The 15,404-nt window shown below is 17.1% G+C and overlaps 3 protein-coding genes across 3 annotated transcripts; all 3 read right to left on the bottom strand.

Annotated features, from left to right (window-relative positions):
* Nucleotides 1–105: 105 nt before the first annotated feature.
* On the bottom strand, nucleotides 106–2,487 carry PGAL8A_00237400 (conserved Plasmodium protein, unknown function; the record flags this gene model as incomplete). The annotated part of the gene is made up of 5 exons (XM_028671105.1): nucleotides 106–172; nucleotides 447–579; nucleotides 714–859; nucleotides 979–1,021; nucleotides 1,107–2,487. The coding sequence occupies 5 exons, from the start codon at nucleotides 2,485–2,487 to the stop codon at nucleotides 106–108; spliced, it is 1,770 nt and encodes a 589-aa protein (XP_028527790.1).
* Nucleotides 2,488–3,226: 739 nt separating this feature from the next.
* Nucleotides 3,227–13,153, bottom strand: PGAL8A_00237300 (conserved Plasmodium protein, unknown function; the record flags this gene model as incomplete). Its single annotated transcript, XM_028671104.1, has 1 exon — nucleotides 3,227–13,153. The coding sequence occupies one exon, from the start codon at nucleotides 13,151–13,153 to the stop codon at nucleotides 3,227–3,229; it is 9,927 nt and encodes a 3,308-aa protein (XP_028527789.1).
* A 999-nt stretch (nucleotides 13,154–14,152) lies between these two features.
* On the bottom strand, nucleotides 14,153–14,557 carry PGAL8A_00237200 (conserved Plasmodium protein, unknown function; the record flags this gene model as incomplete). Its single annotated transcript, XM_028671103.1, has 1 exon — nucleotides 14,153–14,557. One exon carries the CDS (start codon nucleotides 14,555–14,557, stop codon nucleotides 14,153–14,155), a length of 405 nt encoding a protein of 134 aa, XP_028527788.1.
* Between the last annotated feature and the right edge of the window lie 847 nt (nucleotides 14,558–15,404).

The following is a 15,404-nucleotide window of genomic DNA, read 5'->3' as shown; positions in this document are numbered from 1 at the left end:
TTTTTTTTTGTGCACTTTTCATATAAATAAAAAATAAATATATTAAAAAAAAAAAAAAAAAAAAAAAACATTTATTTATTTTTAATTTCATCATTATAAGAAAATTTAAGATTCTCCTAGCTTGAAGCACACAGATCTCATATACCATGCATTTTCATCAATACATAATATGCTAAAAAAAAAATAAAAAAAAGTTGTAATATAATTATGAATATAAATCTAAAACAAAAATAAATTGAAAATATATTAGTATTTCATAAAAATTTAAATTGATTATAAACAAAAATAAAAAATGAATTTAGATATAATTATGCAAATGTATAATTAAATAGAAAAGGAAAGACATTAAACAAATTAATAATTAAATGAATAAAAAAAAAATTTTTTTTTTTTAATCATATAGGATTTTATAATAGCCAATCATTTAATTTTTTAAAAATGTTAACTTATTTTCAATACTACAAGAGTTTTCGTATACAATAGAAATACTTTTCTTTTTATTTTCAAATACACATTTAACAATATTCAAAAATTTGTGATAATCAGAAGTGGATAATTCAACTGTTATGAATAATAATCCTATAAAGTAAAAAAAAAAAAAATAAAATAAAATAAAATAAAATAAAATAAAATAAAATAAAATAAAATAAAATAGATTTTTAGAATTAAACTAAGATACAACAGTATATAATTTAAAAAAAAAAAAAATTAACCATTTTTTTGTAAGATATCTGAAATATAATTTAAATATTTATGAATTCCTTTAAATGTTACAGTATATCTTTTTCCATATATACTTGTATAAGAATTTTTTCTATAAGTTATATTACTTTTTGTGTTATAAATAATTAAATCAAATCTGTCAAAAATTAAAATATTAAAATTTTATTTAAATAGAATTAAATCATATACATTATGTATTTATATTATTCAAATTTTAACATTTTTAACAAAAATAAAATATAATAAATATATTACTTTAAATTATTTAAGGACATATTATTTAATTCTTCAAGAATATCTACAATAATTCATATAATGAAAAAAAAAAAAAAAAAAAGGGAAATAAATTTATATAAAAAAATAAAGATTTATATATGTATTACTTTCTCTATGCAATGACGTGATATGTTTACAATTATTAATAGAAATATTTTTATTTATATAGTTAGTATTTTTAGCACTATCACTCAATATAATAGATATATTTTCTCTACAATCATAATTATTTATATATGTTTGGTTTTTTAAAGAAGTATTTATTATGTATTCACCAACGTTCCCATCTATATTTAAAATATTAGATGAATAACTTAAACTCTGCAAAAAAACTCTATCATATTTACTTTCTATATCAAAAATATGATATGATATATTTGTTATATTATTATAAAAAGTATAATTATTTTCACAATAATTTAATTCAAGGTCATCACCTTTCAGTTGTTCTAAGATGTATTCTTTTCCTTTTTGTGCTCTTTTTTCTTTTTTACTAATTATTTTTTTGGAGTACATATTTTTTGGTGAAAATATTTTCTCTAATTCTTTTTCAAAAATATAGTTATATTTTTGTATAATTAAATTATCATATCTTATATATATACTTTTATCAAATACATAAACAACCAAACCTGGTAATTCATCATTGACTGAATTAACAATTTTACAAAATATCTTTGTATTATTTCTTACATTAAATGAATAAATATAATCATATAAATTTATATTATAAATAAATTTAAATCTTCTTTTAATGCTTTCATATAACTTTTTTATAAAAAATCTATCGTCTATTACTTTTGAAATATCTCTTTCTATTATTCTAATAACTATATTACTTTTTCTATTTAACAACCCAATACCAATTTTTTCTTTATTGTAAAAATAAACATTTACAATTTCACCTGCGTCGTATTTACTTAATTCAGAAATGTTGTAAATCTCAAAATCATATATATACATATGCTTTCCTTTAGATAATAAATTATATCTATCGAATGATAAAAATTTTAAATTATTTTTTTTATTCTCATTATTATTATTATTATTATTATTATTTTCCTTGAGATCATTTTTATTTGGATTTTCATTGTGTAATTCATTTAATTCTTTATTATTATCATCGCTTAATTTATTTATATCATTTTTTTTATCATCTATAATTATTGAATTACCTCTATCAATCAAATTGTTGCAGTTAAATCTTCCTTCACAAATTACGTCAGTTTCTAATGGTTTTAAAAATACATTTATTCTATCTTCAAATATACTAGAAAATGTAACTTTTTTATTAAATATTAGTTTTAGTTCTTGTTCTTCAAGAAAATTAGTTGATATGTTATCATCAGCATTAAATTTAACATTATCAACTTTTGAAGAAAAACGTAATTTATTATTTTTTTGGGGAAAAAAAAATTTATTCGTGTTATTTATTTTAACATTTTGCAAAAATATGTTCGGTTTTATTTTATCTATAATTTTAAACATATTTTTCTTAATAGTATTTTACTTCCAATTAAAAAAAAAAAATTTCCTATTTTTAATGTTGTCTTCAATCATATTTTCATGTAATTCAAATTTGTAATAAAAAAGAAAAATAAAAAAATCTTTAATAACTATAATCTATTTAAAAATGAAGATATATATAATCATAATTTTAAAAAAAAAGAATTTTTAAAACAAATTAAAAATGTAAAAAAAAAAAAAAATACAAATTTCAAAAAAACAAAATGAAACATAAAAAAAATTAATATTTTAAAAAAATATTTATCTTTAAAAATATATATATATTTATTTTTTGTTTTTATAGAAAAAGGTTTATAATAATATATGTTAAAAAAAAAAAAAAAAAAAATACTTGAATAAATTTAAACAATTCTCACAAAAATATAAAACAATATTTTGAATGTAGATTAAATAAATTTAGTAAAAAGCATATATTTTTTTCATTTCATAAATAATATACATAAAATTATTATTAGGAAATTTAACAATATTTTTAAAACATTAAAAAGAATTGTTTTTTTAAGAAGAAATTTTTTTTTTTTTTTTTTTTTTAATTTTCAATTTTTAATAAAAAAAAGGAAAAAGAAAGAAAAAGTAATAAGAATATGAAGAATAAATAACATAAGCTTTATAAAATTAATTATATATCTCTTGAATATGTTATAATTTTAATGAGATAAATTATAAATAATAATGAATACATGTGTTAAAATGGAAAAAACTAATTTTTAACTAACAAAAGTATTTTTTTATTATATTTTTGTAATAATTTGATATTCTTCTTTGCTTCTTTAAGTTGTATTTTTGTTTTACAATATTCATAAAAAATTAATGATGGATTAGTTGTGTATGCTTTTTTAATAAATAAAGAAACAGGAATTTTTTCTTTTAAAGCTAAATTGATATTTTTACTACCAATTATAATACACCATATGGCATATATTACACTTGTTTTAATATGAATATGTAACTGTTTAAATATAAAAAGAAAATCATCTATACCAATTATTTTATCCTCGTTTTTACATTTAAATATATCATAAACCATCAATTTTAAATATGTTTCCATTGAGTTATCATTTTTATTAATCTTGTTAAAAGTATTAGATTTATTTACAAATGAATTTACATAAATAGTTTCTTTATTATTATTTTCTAAATTATGAGAAGTCTTTTTATTTAAATTGAAATTTTCCTTTTTTGATAAAATTTCACTTTTATAAGCTCTTATTTTGCTCATATTTAATTTATTTGTTTCAATATTTTTTATATTATAAAAAGGGTATAAATTATTATTTAACTTTGAATCATGTATATTACTACTATTCAATTTAGAAAAATAATTGATTTCAATTTTTTGCCACATATGAAATATTATACTCATAAATTTATTATCTACATCTAATAAAGGATAATTTAAATTATCGTAATTATCATATATATTATTTTGATTATTAGTTTTGTTTTGATTTGTTTTATTTGTTGAATTAATAGATAATAAAACACTTTTATTAAGACTATGATTTGTTACTTTTGAACAATTAAAAAATACATTATCACAGCAGTTATTTATATTGTTAGAAGATGGCTGTAAAATAATTTTATTTAAAATAATTAAAAATTGCTGATAAAAGTAGTCATAATCTATCCCAATATTCAATTTAAAAATAATATTTAAATATTTATGAATTATATCAATATTTATTAAATGATTTTTTTTAAAAAAGAAATTATTATACAATTTTTTTTTAATTAATTCATCACCAAAATATTCAAGAAAATTATTACTATTAATAATCAAATTATTCAATTTCATATTTTCATAAATTTTCTTAAATAAGAAATTTGCATAATTTTCGTTTTTTGTTAAGATATCTTCTTTCCCATTTTGTTTTATTTCTAATATAATCATTTCATCAGCATAATTTGAAATTAAATTAGGAATAATATGTGAATTATAATTAAATTCTAATATATCGTTCACTATTTTATTTAAATTTTTATTTTCTTTATTACTAAAAAAAGAAGAAAAAAACTCTAAACTCATCCAATCACAAGAATTTTTTTTACTATAAGCAAAATCTACACTCTCATTTAAACCACTAAAATAATTAGTTAAATAAGTGTTCATACTACCATACGGTTGATTATAAAAACCACCACCAAAATTATTTGTACTAATTGAGTTATTATAATTGTTATTTGGATAAGTTTTAAATTTATTTTCTTCTTTTTCATTATTAACGTCTTCACTGTTATTTTTTATATTGCAGTTGGCATTTGAATGAGAATTAAAATGCATATCATGTTGATTTACATTAAAAATTGTATCTATGTGGAAGTTAAAAAAGGAGAAAATGATAAATCGTATAATTTTTTTGATGTTGTGTATTTCATATATAACTTTATACATTTTATTAATTTTTTCGTAATTCATTATATATTGTATTTTATTTAGGTAATTTTTTAAAAGATCGAATAAATCAATAAAAGAATCAAGAAAAAAAGTGTTGCCTTCATAGCTATAAAAATTTATTATTTCATCCATAATATTTTGTAAAAAACTAATAATATTTTTACAATTTTCCATTTCACTTTTTCTTAAAAAGCCATTTATTTCATTAATTCCTTTACATAAATGTATCATAATTAAGAATAAATCACTAGAAAAGCATATTTCGAAAAAAGACAAAAAATTTTCTACAGAATTAAAATAACTTTCCTCTTTTTTTATCATATCATTTTCGATAAAATTTGAATCCATAGAATTGAAATTATTTAACTTGAATTCTATTTGTTTCGAATTATTATTCATATTATTATTTGTAAACTTAAATCTTTCTTCTATCTTCTTTTCATTTAAATTTTCATTAGTATTTTCCTTTTTAGCTTTGAAATAATTTGTAATATGCTCACCATATAAATTTGATTCACTTAATATATACTGTGAAAAATCAAAGAGTGAATTTTTAAAATTATGAATATCCAAATACATATAATTTTCATTTATATATTCATTGATAGAGCTTATGTTTGCATTGATAAATAAAATATCAACTGAAATGGTATTTAAATATATGAGGATATTAGAATAATCAATATCATTAGTATTTTTCTTTTCTTTAAAAGTAGATATTTCCTCATTTATTATATCAACATTCTTGATTATTTCTAATGTCTTCTTCAAAATTTGTTCATATATAGAATCTTTTTCTTTTTCTTTTTCTCCTATTAATAATTTATTTATCTTCTCTAATTTACCAAATAATTTTTTATTTGATTTTTCTAATTCTATGCACATATTCTTATAATTAATTATTTTATTTTCTATTATTTCATTATTTTTATTACTTCCATATATTTTAAGTGATTTGTCTAATTCTTCCTTCTTTAAATTATGATTTTCTTCATTGAACATTTTTTTATTAAACAATTCATCCTTTTTATCATCACATTTTTCGTCTAATGAATATTTTAATTCAACTAATTTTTTATTTAATTCTTTATTTGTTTTATGTAAATATAAGTTGCTTTTTTCATATTCATTAATTAATAATTCTAAAAATATATATTCCTTTAACAAATCTTTACATTTTATTTGTAACCTTGGCATATCTAAATCACTTATTTCATTACATATTTTATCATAATTTTTATATAATATTTTGTTTGTATTTCCTTTTTCATCATTCATTAATAAATCTTTTTTGTTTTGAAAGAATTTTAAGCAACTGTTATTTAGTGAATCTATATTTTTATTTTCTTTAAATAAATTATTTAATATTTCTTTATTAATTTTTAATTCTATTTCATCTTTTTTTTCATCTTCATCACTACTGTTAATTATGCTACAATTATTGATCAAATCATTTTTCTTATTTTTTACTTTTTCTTGTATATTTATAATTTCTTTTTCTCCTTCATTTAATGGAATTTTATAACTTTTTTCATAACATGAATATTCATTTCCTAGTTGATTATTTTCTTTATTTAAAAGTTCTGTATTGTTGATAGATAGGTGCTTTTTTTTTTCTTTCAGTTGTGCCATTTGTTCTTTGAGTTCTTCTATTTCATTTTTATAAGCTTTCGATTCTTCTAGAATGTATTTTATTTTATTTTTACTTATATTCATATTTTCTTCGTAAAGCTCTATTTCTTTTTTTAGAAGAGTTTCGTTTGTTTTTATGTCTAAAAGTTCTTTTTCCCTACACTCAATAATATTTTTCATTTCTTCTATTTCTATTTTTTTTTTTTCTTCATACTTTAACATTACTTGCTCATTTTGTATTTCATACATATTTAATTTATTTTCAAGCATTTTTTTTTCTTTATTTACTTCATCTATTAAATACTTATGATTTATTATTTCTTCTTCTTTTGTTAATAACTGTTTATCTTTACTTTTTAATTCCCGTTCTAGATCTTTTAAATGTATTTTTTGTCTCTTTATTTGTTCTTCTAAATAGTTTATTTTTAGTATATTGCTCATCTTTTCTGTTTTTAAATTTTCTTTATCGTTTAATAATAATTTATATTCTCTTTCAATTTGCTCATTATTCTTTTTTAAATTTTCATTTTCTTTTTCTATTACATGTTTTTCTTCTTTTAAAACTTCTATTTCTTTTGTATATTTTTCATTATTATATTTAATATTTTCTAATTTCTTTTTTGATTCAATAAATTCATTTTCTACTATTTCAGTTGATTCGAGTAACTTGATTTTTTCATTATTTATGTTTTCAATTTCACGTTTTAGCATATCAATTTTCATTTTATAATTTTCTTCATTTAAATTAAATTTTTCATCTTTGCATATAACACTCAGGTTAAGATTTTCAAGTTCATTTTTTAAATTATCAAGTTCATTTTTTAAATTATCATTTTCGTTTCTTAAATTATCGTTTTCGTTCTTTAAATTATTATGTTCGTTTTTCAAATTGTCATTTTCGCTTTTCAAATTACCGTTTTCGTTTTTTAAGTTATCATTTTCGTTTTTCAAATTATCGTTTTCGTTTTTCAAATTATCATTTTCATTTTTTAAATTATCATTTTCATTTTTTAAATAATCATTTTCATTTTTTAAATAATCATTTTCATTTTTTAAATTATCATTTTCGTTTTTCAAATTATCATCTTTATTTCTTAAATTATCGTTTTCATTCTTTAAATTATTATGTTCGTTTTTTAAATTGCCATTTTCGTTTTTTAAAATATCATTTTTGTTTTTTAAATTATTATATTCATTTTTTAAAATATAATTTTCATTTTTTAAGTTATCAATTTCACTACTTAAAATCAGATTTTCATTTTTTAAAGAAACAAATTTGTTTTCTAAATTATCAATTTTATTGTTTAAAATGTTATTTGTAGCACTTAAATTATCATTTTCATTTTTTAGGAGATTAATATTATTATTTAAACGATTAAAAATTTCCATATGTTCTTCTTTTTCTTCATCAAGAAAAAATGATTTTGACTTTTTACTTTTTACATTTTCATTATATTTTATATTTTTATCGTTGTCTAATAATTTTGTAATTTTGTTTTTATCTGTAATTATTTCACATATATTGTCTATTTTTTCTTCATTCATTTCGTTAATTTTATCCATTAATTTATAATTTAATATTTGATTATCTAAATTATTCTTATCTTCACAATTAATTATTTCGTTACTTAAAATATTATTATCATCATTTTCACAATTAATTATTTCGCTACTTAAAATATTATCATCATTTTCACAATTAATTATTTCGTTACTTAAAATATTATTATCATCGTTTTCATAATTAACTATTTCGTTACTTAAAATATTATTATCATCGTTTTCACAATTAATTATTTCGTTACTTAAAATATTATTATCATCATTTTCACAGTTAATTATTTCGTTACTTAAAATATTATTATCATCATTTTCACAAATAATTATTTCGTTACTTAAAATATTATCATCATTTTCACAATTAATTATTTGGCTACTTAAAATATTATCATCATTTTCACAATTAATTATTTCGTTACTTATAATATTATCATCATCTTCACAATTAATTATTTCGTTACTTATAATATTATCATCATCTTCACAATTGATTATTTCAGTCTTTTTGGGTTCATATTTACTACAAATAAAATTATTATCACATTTTTTTTGTATACTATCTTGCTTATTTTCTTCTTTCATTAAAATGTGTGATTCTATTTTATGATTATCATTGCTATTACTTTTTATACTTACATTTAAATTTGTTTCTTCTTTTTCAAAGTTTTTTATGCTTCCCTGAAAATTTTGCAATAACTGCTCGATTTTATCTATATGACTTTTTCTATCAATAGCTAAATAATTTTCGTTTTTAATTAATGAATTATCTTCTTCACTTAAATCATTATAATTCTTATTGCTTGATTCCAGATAACACATAGAATTCCCATAAGAATTATATTTTAAACATATGTTATTATCATTTGAACACATCAACTCTAACTCATCATTTATTTTTGTAATATCAGATTTTTTAGATATTTTGTTAATATCACTTTCGCTTAGATTAATATCATTTCTTTTATTTTCACAATCTAAACTCATATAATTTTTTTTGTTTTCATTCATATTATTATTTAAATATGAATTTTCCACTGATTTTATTTTCATATAATTACTAATATCTTTGTTTAGAATAGTATTATCAATTGTGGTTGGTATAACGGAGTTTTCAACCTTCAAATCGCATATATTATTCATTGAGCTATTTAATTTGTTCATATGCATTTTGTCACTAATTAATGAATTATTACTATTTATTTTTTTATATTTTAGCATATCATTTAAAATTTTCTTTTTACTTGAAGTTGTATCATTATTAATATCATCTATATTTTTTTCTTTATTAAAATTAAAATTCTCAATATTCTCATTTCCTTTATGCTCATTTTTATCATGTTTAGATTTACTCCTTTTTGTACCATTTTCATTTAGTTTATTTTCATTTAATTCGTTCTCGTTTAATTCATTTTCATTTTTCTTAATATTATTTTTATTAATTTCTTTTAAGGAATCTTTCAATGAACTTAATTTTTCTAATGGATAGTATTTCACATGTCTAGAATTTATAACATAATTATTTTTATTATTATTAATTTTTTTTAGTTTTTCATCATGTTTATTTTTTTGAAGATTATTTTTATTTTTCATATTTTTCAAAAAATTTTTTTTTTGTTTGTTTTTTTCATTACTAGAATTTGAATTTTTCTTTATTTTTTCTTTATTTTCTTTGATATTCTTTATTTTATCACTTTTAATATTTAGTAATTTATCAAAATTCTTTTTTAAATCATTATCAGAAAACCAATTGTTTATTTTCTTATTTATTATATTATTCTTTCTAATAGTACAATAGTTAATATGAAAGTCATCGTTAATATTTTTCTTAGATGTTACTTCATTTTTATTTTTTAATAATGTACTCCAATTTATATACATACTTTCTTTCTCATTTTCTGAAATAGTATCACTTGTAGATGATGAATATACGAAATCGACCTTAAAGTTATTATCATTATTCATTTGATCATTGTTTTTTTCATTTAGTTCTTTAAAATTGTTATTTGTATCATTTAATTTAGAAGATAATATATCATTTCTTAATTTTGTACCATTTTCTTTATATCCATCAAAATTATAAGAAATACTTAAATTATTATTATTATCAATATTATTATTTATATATATATCTTTCATTTTTTTCTTATAATTATTTTTTTCATGGTAATTTTCTTCTTTATTTTTATTATAATAATAAATGTCAGATGTATAATTACTAGTTATCTTTACAAAACTATCATTATGGTTCTCATTTAATACTTTTATTTCTTCATTGAATTTTGTATTATCATTTATAATGTTACTTACATAATTTCTATCATCACAAATTATACCTTCATTAAAATAATCCTTTTCTACATAATTATTTAGTGTTCCCATTTTGTCAATTTTTTCAATAGGAATGTAATTTTCCTTTTCCTTATTTTCACCCTTTATTCCATATAATAAATTATTTGTTTCATTTATTTTTTTAAGATTTGTATCATTTGTATTGCTTATCTCATTTAAATTATCCAATGAATTATTTTTTTTATCTGATGCTTTTAAATCTTCTAAACTATCAACATGAATTATAGATATGTTATCACTTTTTTCACTATTTAAAGAATAACTAAAAAATAATTTCTGTAATGAATTACATTTTTCATCTGTATGTTCTTCTTTTATATCACTTCTATTATTTCTAAAATTCACAGAATTGCAAATGTTGCTATCGCATAATATATCAGAGTAACTCATTCTATTTTTCATATTTTTATTTGTCTTGAAAAAATTATCTGAATTTGATAATTTACCTAAATTTACTTTTTCTTTTTTTTTTTTTAAAATTGTTGAAGAGTTTAATATTTTTTTTTCCATAATACTTCCTTTATTTTTAATAAGATGATCTTTATTAACTTCTTGACATAATTTATTGTAAATGCTTAGAACTTTAGAATGTTTATTTTTATTAGGTTTTTCATTGGATAATTCATTTTTTATATTACTATTAAGTGATATCAATTTATTGATTTTTTTTTTTTTTTTTTTTTTTTTTTTTTTTTTTTTTTTTTCTTTGCTTACTATAAAATTTTCATTACTTACATTTTTCATTTTTCTTTGATTATTTATATTAATTATTGAATTGCTATTATTATGTAATAAATTATCTGTAAAATCATCATCATAAGATTTTTCTTCTTCATTTAAATATGATTTGTATGTGTTTTTATTGTTATAAAATCCTGTAGACATATTATCTACATCTTTAACTAAATCTAAATTTAATTTAAAACTAGAATTAGAATGAGAGTAGAGACTCTTATCATTTAAACTAAATAAATTATCATTACTACTTATTAAATTTGCATCATCAGGTATTTCTGGTAAGCATTTCAAATTAAATGATTCTGATAAATGTGAAAGGGATTCATTTAAACTATCAGAAGATTTAGAATTTTTATTATTTTCATCTTTTATTTCATCATTCAGTACGTTTCTTTCCATATTGTTATATTCAGATTCATATTTTATTTTTTTATCACTTTCTTCATAGCTATGAAGAGAATTTTCCTTATCCTTTATACTTAAGAGATTAATATTATCTTCTTCTTTAAATTTAATGAAAATATGATTTCCTTCATTTCTTATATTTTCATTCTTTATGTCTTCAATGATATTGAATTTATTAATATTTTCTTTTGCACTGAAGTTATTTAGATTATTTACATTTTCCTCCTCCAGTTTACTACTACTATTTGAATTATTTTGGAGAATATATTTTTTATAAGTTATGTAATTATTAGAAGTATCACAAGATACATAATTTTTCTTTAAGAGATAATCTTCATTCATTTTATTGTTCAAATTTGAGTTATCATCAAGATTATTATTAACCAATTCATTTGTATCATAAATGTTTTCATAAAATTCATTTTTAATACTACTGTTATCATTTGATAAATCATCATTATTGTTATAAAAATTCTCATCATTATTATTTGTTACATGACATCTCCAATATAATTCTTCCTTAGAATTATTTGAATTGTAACTATTCATATTAGATTTTTTATCCATATAGCAATTCTCATTTAAAATAATTTCATTATTATATAAATTTTCTTTATGATTTTCAGAAAAATCATAATTATTGTTACAAATTATTTTATAATTTATTTTATTTTTAAAGTTCTTTTTATAAAAATCATTCTCATTTGATCTGGAAAAATTTTCATCATTTAAGATATTATTTTTATTACAATTAATATACCTAGAACTTTTATTTTCATTATTCTCACTAAAATATAATAAGTCATTGTTAATTACATTATATTCAATTATATTGCTATTATTTAAGCAATTGTATTTTATGTCATCTTTATTCTTTTTACTAAATGATTTATCAGATATGTCACTATAGTATATATTGCATTTATTTAAGCTATCATCCATATTTTTTAATTTATTAGAATCCTTATATCTTTTAATTGTCATATTATTTATATTTTTTGATTCTTTTATATTTTTGCTTTTCATTAAAAGATTTATATTTCTATTTTTTTTAAATTTATCAATGTTATATATTTTAAAAGAATTATATATTTTATTATTCTGTTTGTATTCATTCTTTTGATAAATATTATTTTCATTATTAGCACTTTTATTATCGCTCTTCTTTAGTTTTTTATTTTTTTTTAATAAGCAATTTATTTTAGTTATCTTTGATTTTTTTGATTTTATTGATAAAATAGAAGATTTATTGAATTTAATGTTTAACTTTCTTTTTTTTTTTTGGGGGTTGCATATTTTACTTTTTAACTCTTTTTTTATTAAGATATTTTTATTTAATTTTTTTTTATTTTTTTGTGGTTCCTTTAATACTAAATTTTTTAAGGAATAATAGTTACTTTTATTTTTTTTTTTGTATGCTTTATCTGTGATATTTTCACTTTTATTAGATTTTGTGTCTTCATCGGGATTTTCAACTAATTTTTTTGTATCCTTTTTATCTTTTTTTAATGACTTTAAAGAATTATTTGTTATAGAAGATGATGACATTTTTTAAAAACACAAAAAAAAAAAAAATAAATAAAATAAAATATAAAATTTTCAGCAAAAAAATATGCTTATATATACATAATTTATTAAAAACTGTTAAAATTTTCCATTTAATGAAACGAAAAAAAAAAAAAAAAAAAAAATATATATATATATATATGAACTAATAATTTAACAAACACATTTTTGGTTGAACAAGCATAAAAAATGCAAACTTTAGAAAAATATTAAGATAAAAAAAGGAAAAATTAAAATAAATTTATTGTCTTAACTATAATTTTTTTTTTTTTTTTTTTTTTGTTTATTATTTTTTAATTTCATAAAATATAGAATTTTATTGATTTTCTTTTAAAAAATGGTTAAAGATGTCAAAAAGGAAATGGTATGCACAAATAATAAAATACTTAGTAAAAAAATTTTTTAAGATATTAATCATATTTAATTAGTAAAATTGCATAATAATTTAAATAAATGTCAGCAGTTGATAGAATTAACAAGGATTATTATGTTTATAATGTTTCTTTTGCTTAATTTTTCATTATATTCCTTTTATATTCTATTTTTACAACTTTATTTTTTTTTTCATTTTAATATTTATTTGTTATTATCTTAAATATTTTTTTTTTTTTACTGAAAAAAAAACTTTTAATATATTATCTTATGCACATTTGCGCAAGAGAAAAAATAATCTTAATATAAATATATATAATAATGTAGTATTATTCAGTATTTTCCTTTTTTTATAAAAAAATTGTGATGAATAATTGTTAACAGAAATTTTATTTTTTTTTATAAAATTAATAATTTTTATAAGAGTATAATTATTAAATAAACAAAAAAAAAAAAAATAAAATAAAATAGTTATTTTTGTTATTTTATATTAATTCAAAAAAAAAAAAAAAAAAAAAGCTATTTTTAGATTAATGAAAAATAATATGACATATTAAATATGAACGAGTTAATATTTTTATCATATAAAAAAGTTATTTTTTTTTTAATCTAATCACCAATATCTTCTTCTATCATGTGTATTCTTTCATTTAATAAAGAAATAGATTTATTAATTGAAGAATTTTCATTTTTTAATGATACTAAAATATTAAATAATTTTAAGTGTTTTATATTTTGTTCTTCAATTTTTTTTATTATTAATTCATTTGTTTCTTCTAATTTTTTTTTAATATCTTCTTTAAATTCATTGAGTATTTCACTAAAATCATATTCATCAACTTTTTCTTTTTCTTTTGATTCTTTTAATTGGTTTTGTAGTTGCAGAATTTTAGTTTCTATAATATTTTCTAAATCTCTAATTTTACTTTTTAGCCCTTTTTTTTCATTATAAGATTCTTGGTTAATTGTATTTAGTGAAATTTTTTCTATTTTTTCTATTATATTTTCTTCCATTTTAAGCAAGAAATGTAAAAACAAAATAAAAAAAAAAAAAAAAAAAGAAAAAGAAATATATATAAATGAATATGAATACCTATAACATGTTCAATTTTTACATTTTTTCCTATAAATTGTTATTACAAAATTTATTTTTATTATACAATAAAAATAAACAGTTTTTTTTTTATGTGTAAAGAAAACATTAATGAATCTATACTAGCTGAAATAAATTAGCTTTATTATTTATTTATTTAATATATCATATGAGTAATCTTAAGATATAGGACCTCTTTTTCTTTTTTTTTTTTTTTTACATAGAATGTTCTTTATAAATAAATGGCCTTTATGTATAATTTTTGTTTTTTGATATATTGAATTTCTCTTTTTATATTCATTTTTTAGAATAATTAATAATTTTTAATAAAAAAAATAAAGAAAAATGTGTATGTAATTATTTGTGTGACTTTTGTGTGCAGAAAGAGTATCATTAATTTGTCTTGAAAAGTTTTATAATAAAAAAAGAGAAAAATAACACAGAGTATTTATAATATTATAGTGTAAATTTCAAATTTTATTTTATTTTTATTTTAATTCAATAAACCAAATATATTGTAAATAAGAATTCGTATTCAAAAGTGAAAATATTATCAATGCTTGTAAATTTATTTGAGACAATATATAAATTCATTATAGATATAAAATAATATATAAAAGTGTATCTTCATTTTATTTCTTATATATATATATATATATATATATATATATATAATGAAAAGATTTAGCTTTTTCTATATAAATTTTTTTATTAAATAAGCTTCTGTTTTTTTTTTTTTTTTTTTAAGCTAGTTTATTATTTTATTTT

Source organism: Plasmodium gallinaceum (genome assembly GCF_900005855.1).
Source record: "Plasmodium gallinaceum strain 8A genome assembly, contig: PGAL8A_v1_76, whole genome shotgun sequence".
NCBI lineage: Eukaryota > Apicomplexa > Aconoidasida > Haemosporida > Plasmodiidae > Plasmodium > Plasmodium gallinaceum.
Note: the sequence above shows the minus strand (reverse complement) of the source record. Positions and strands in the feature narration are given on the sequence as shown.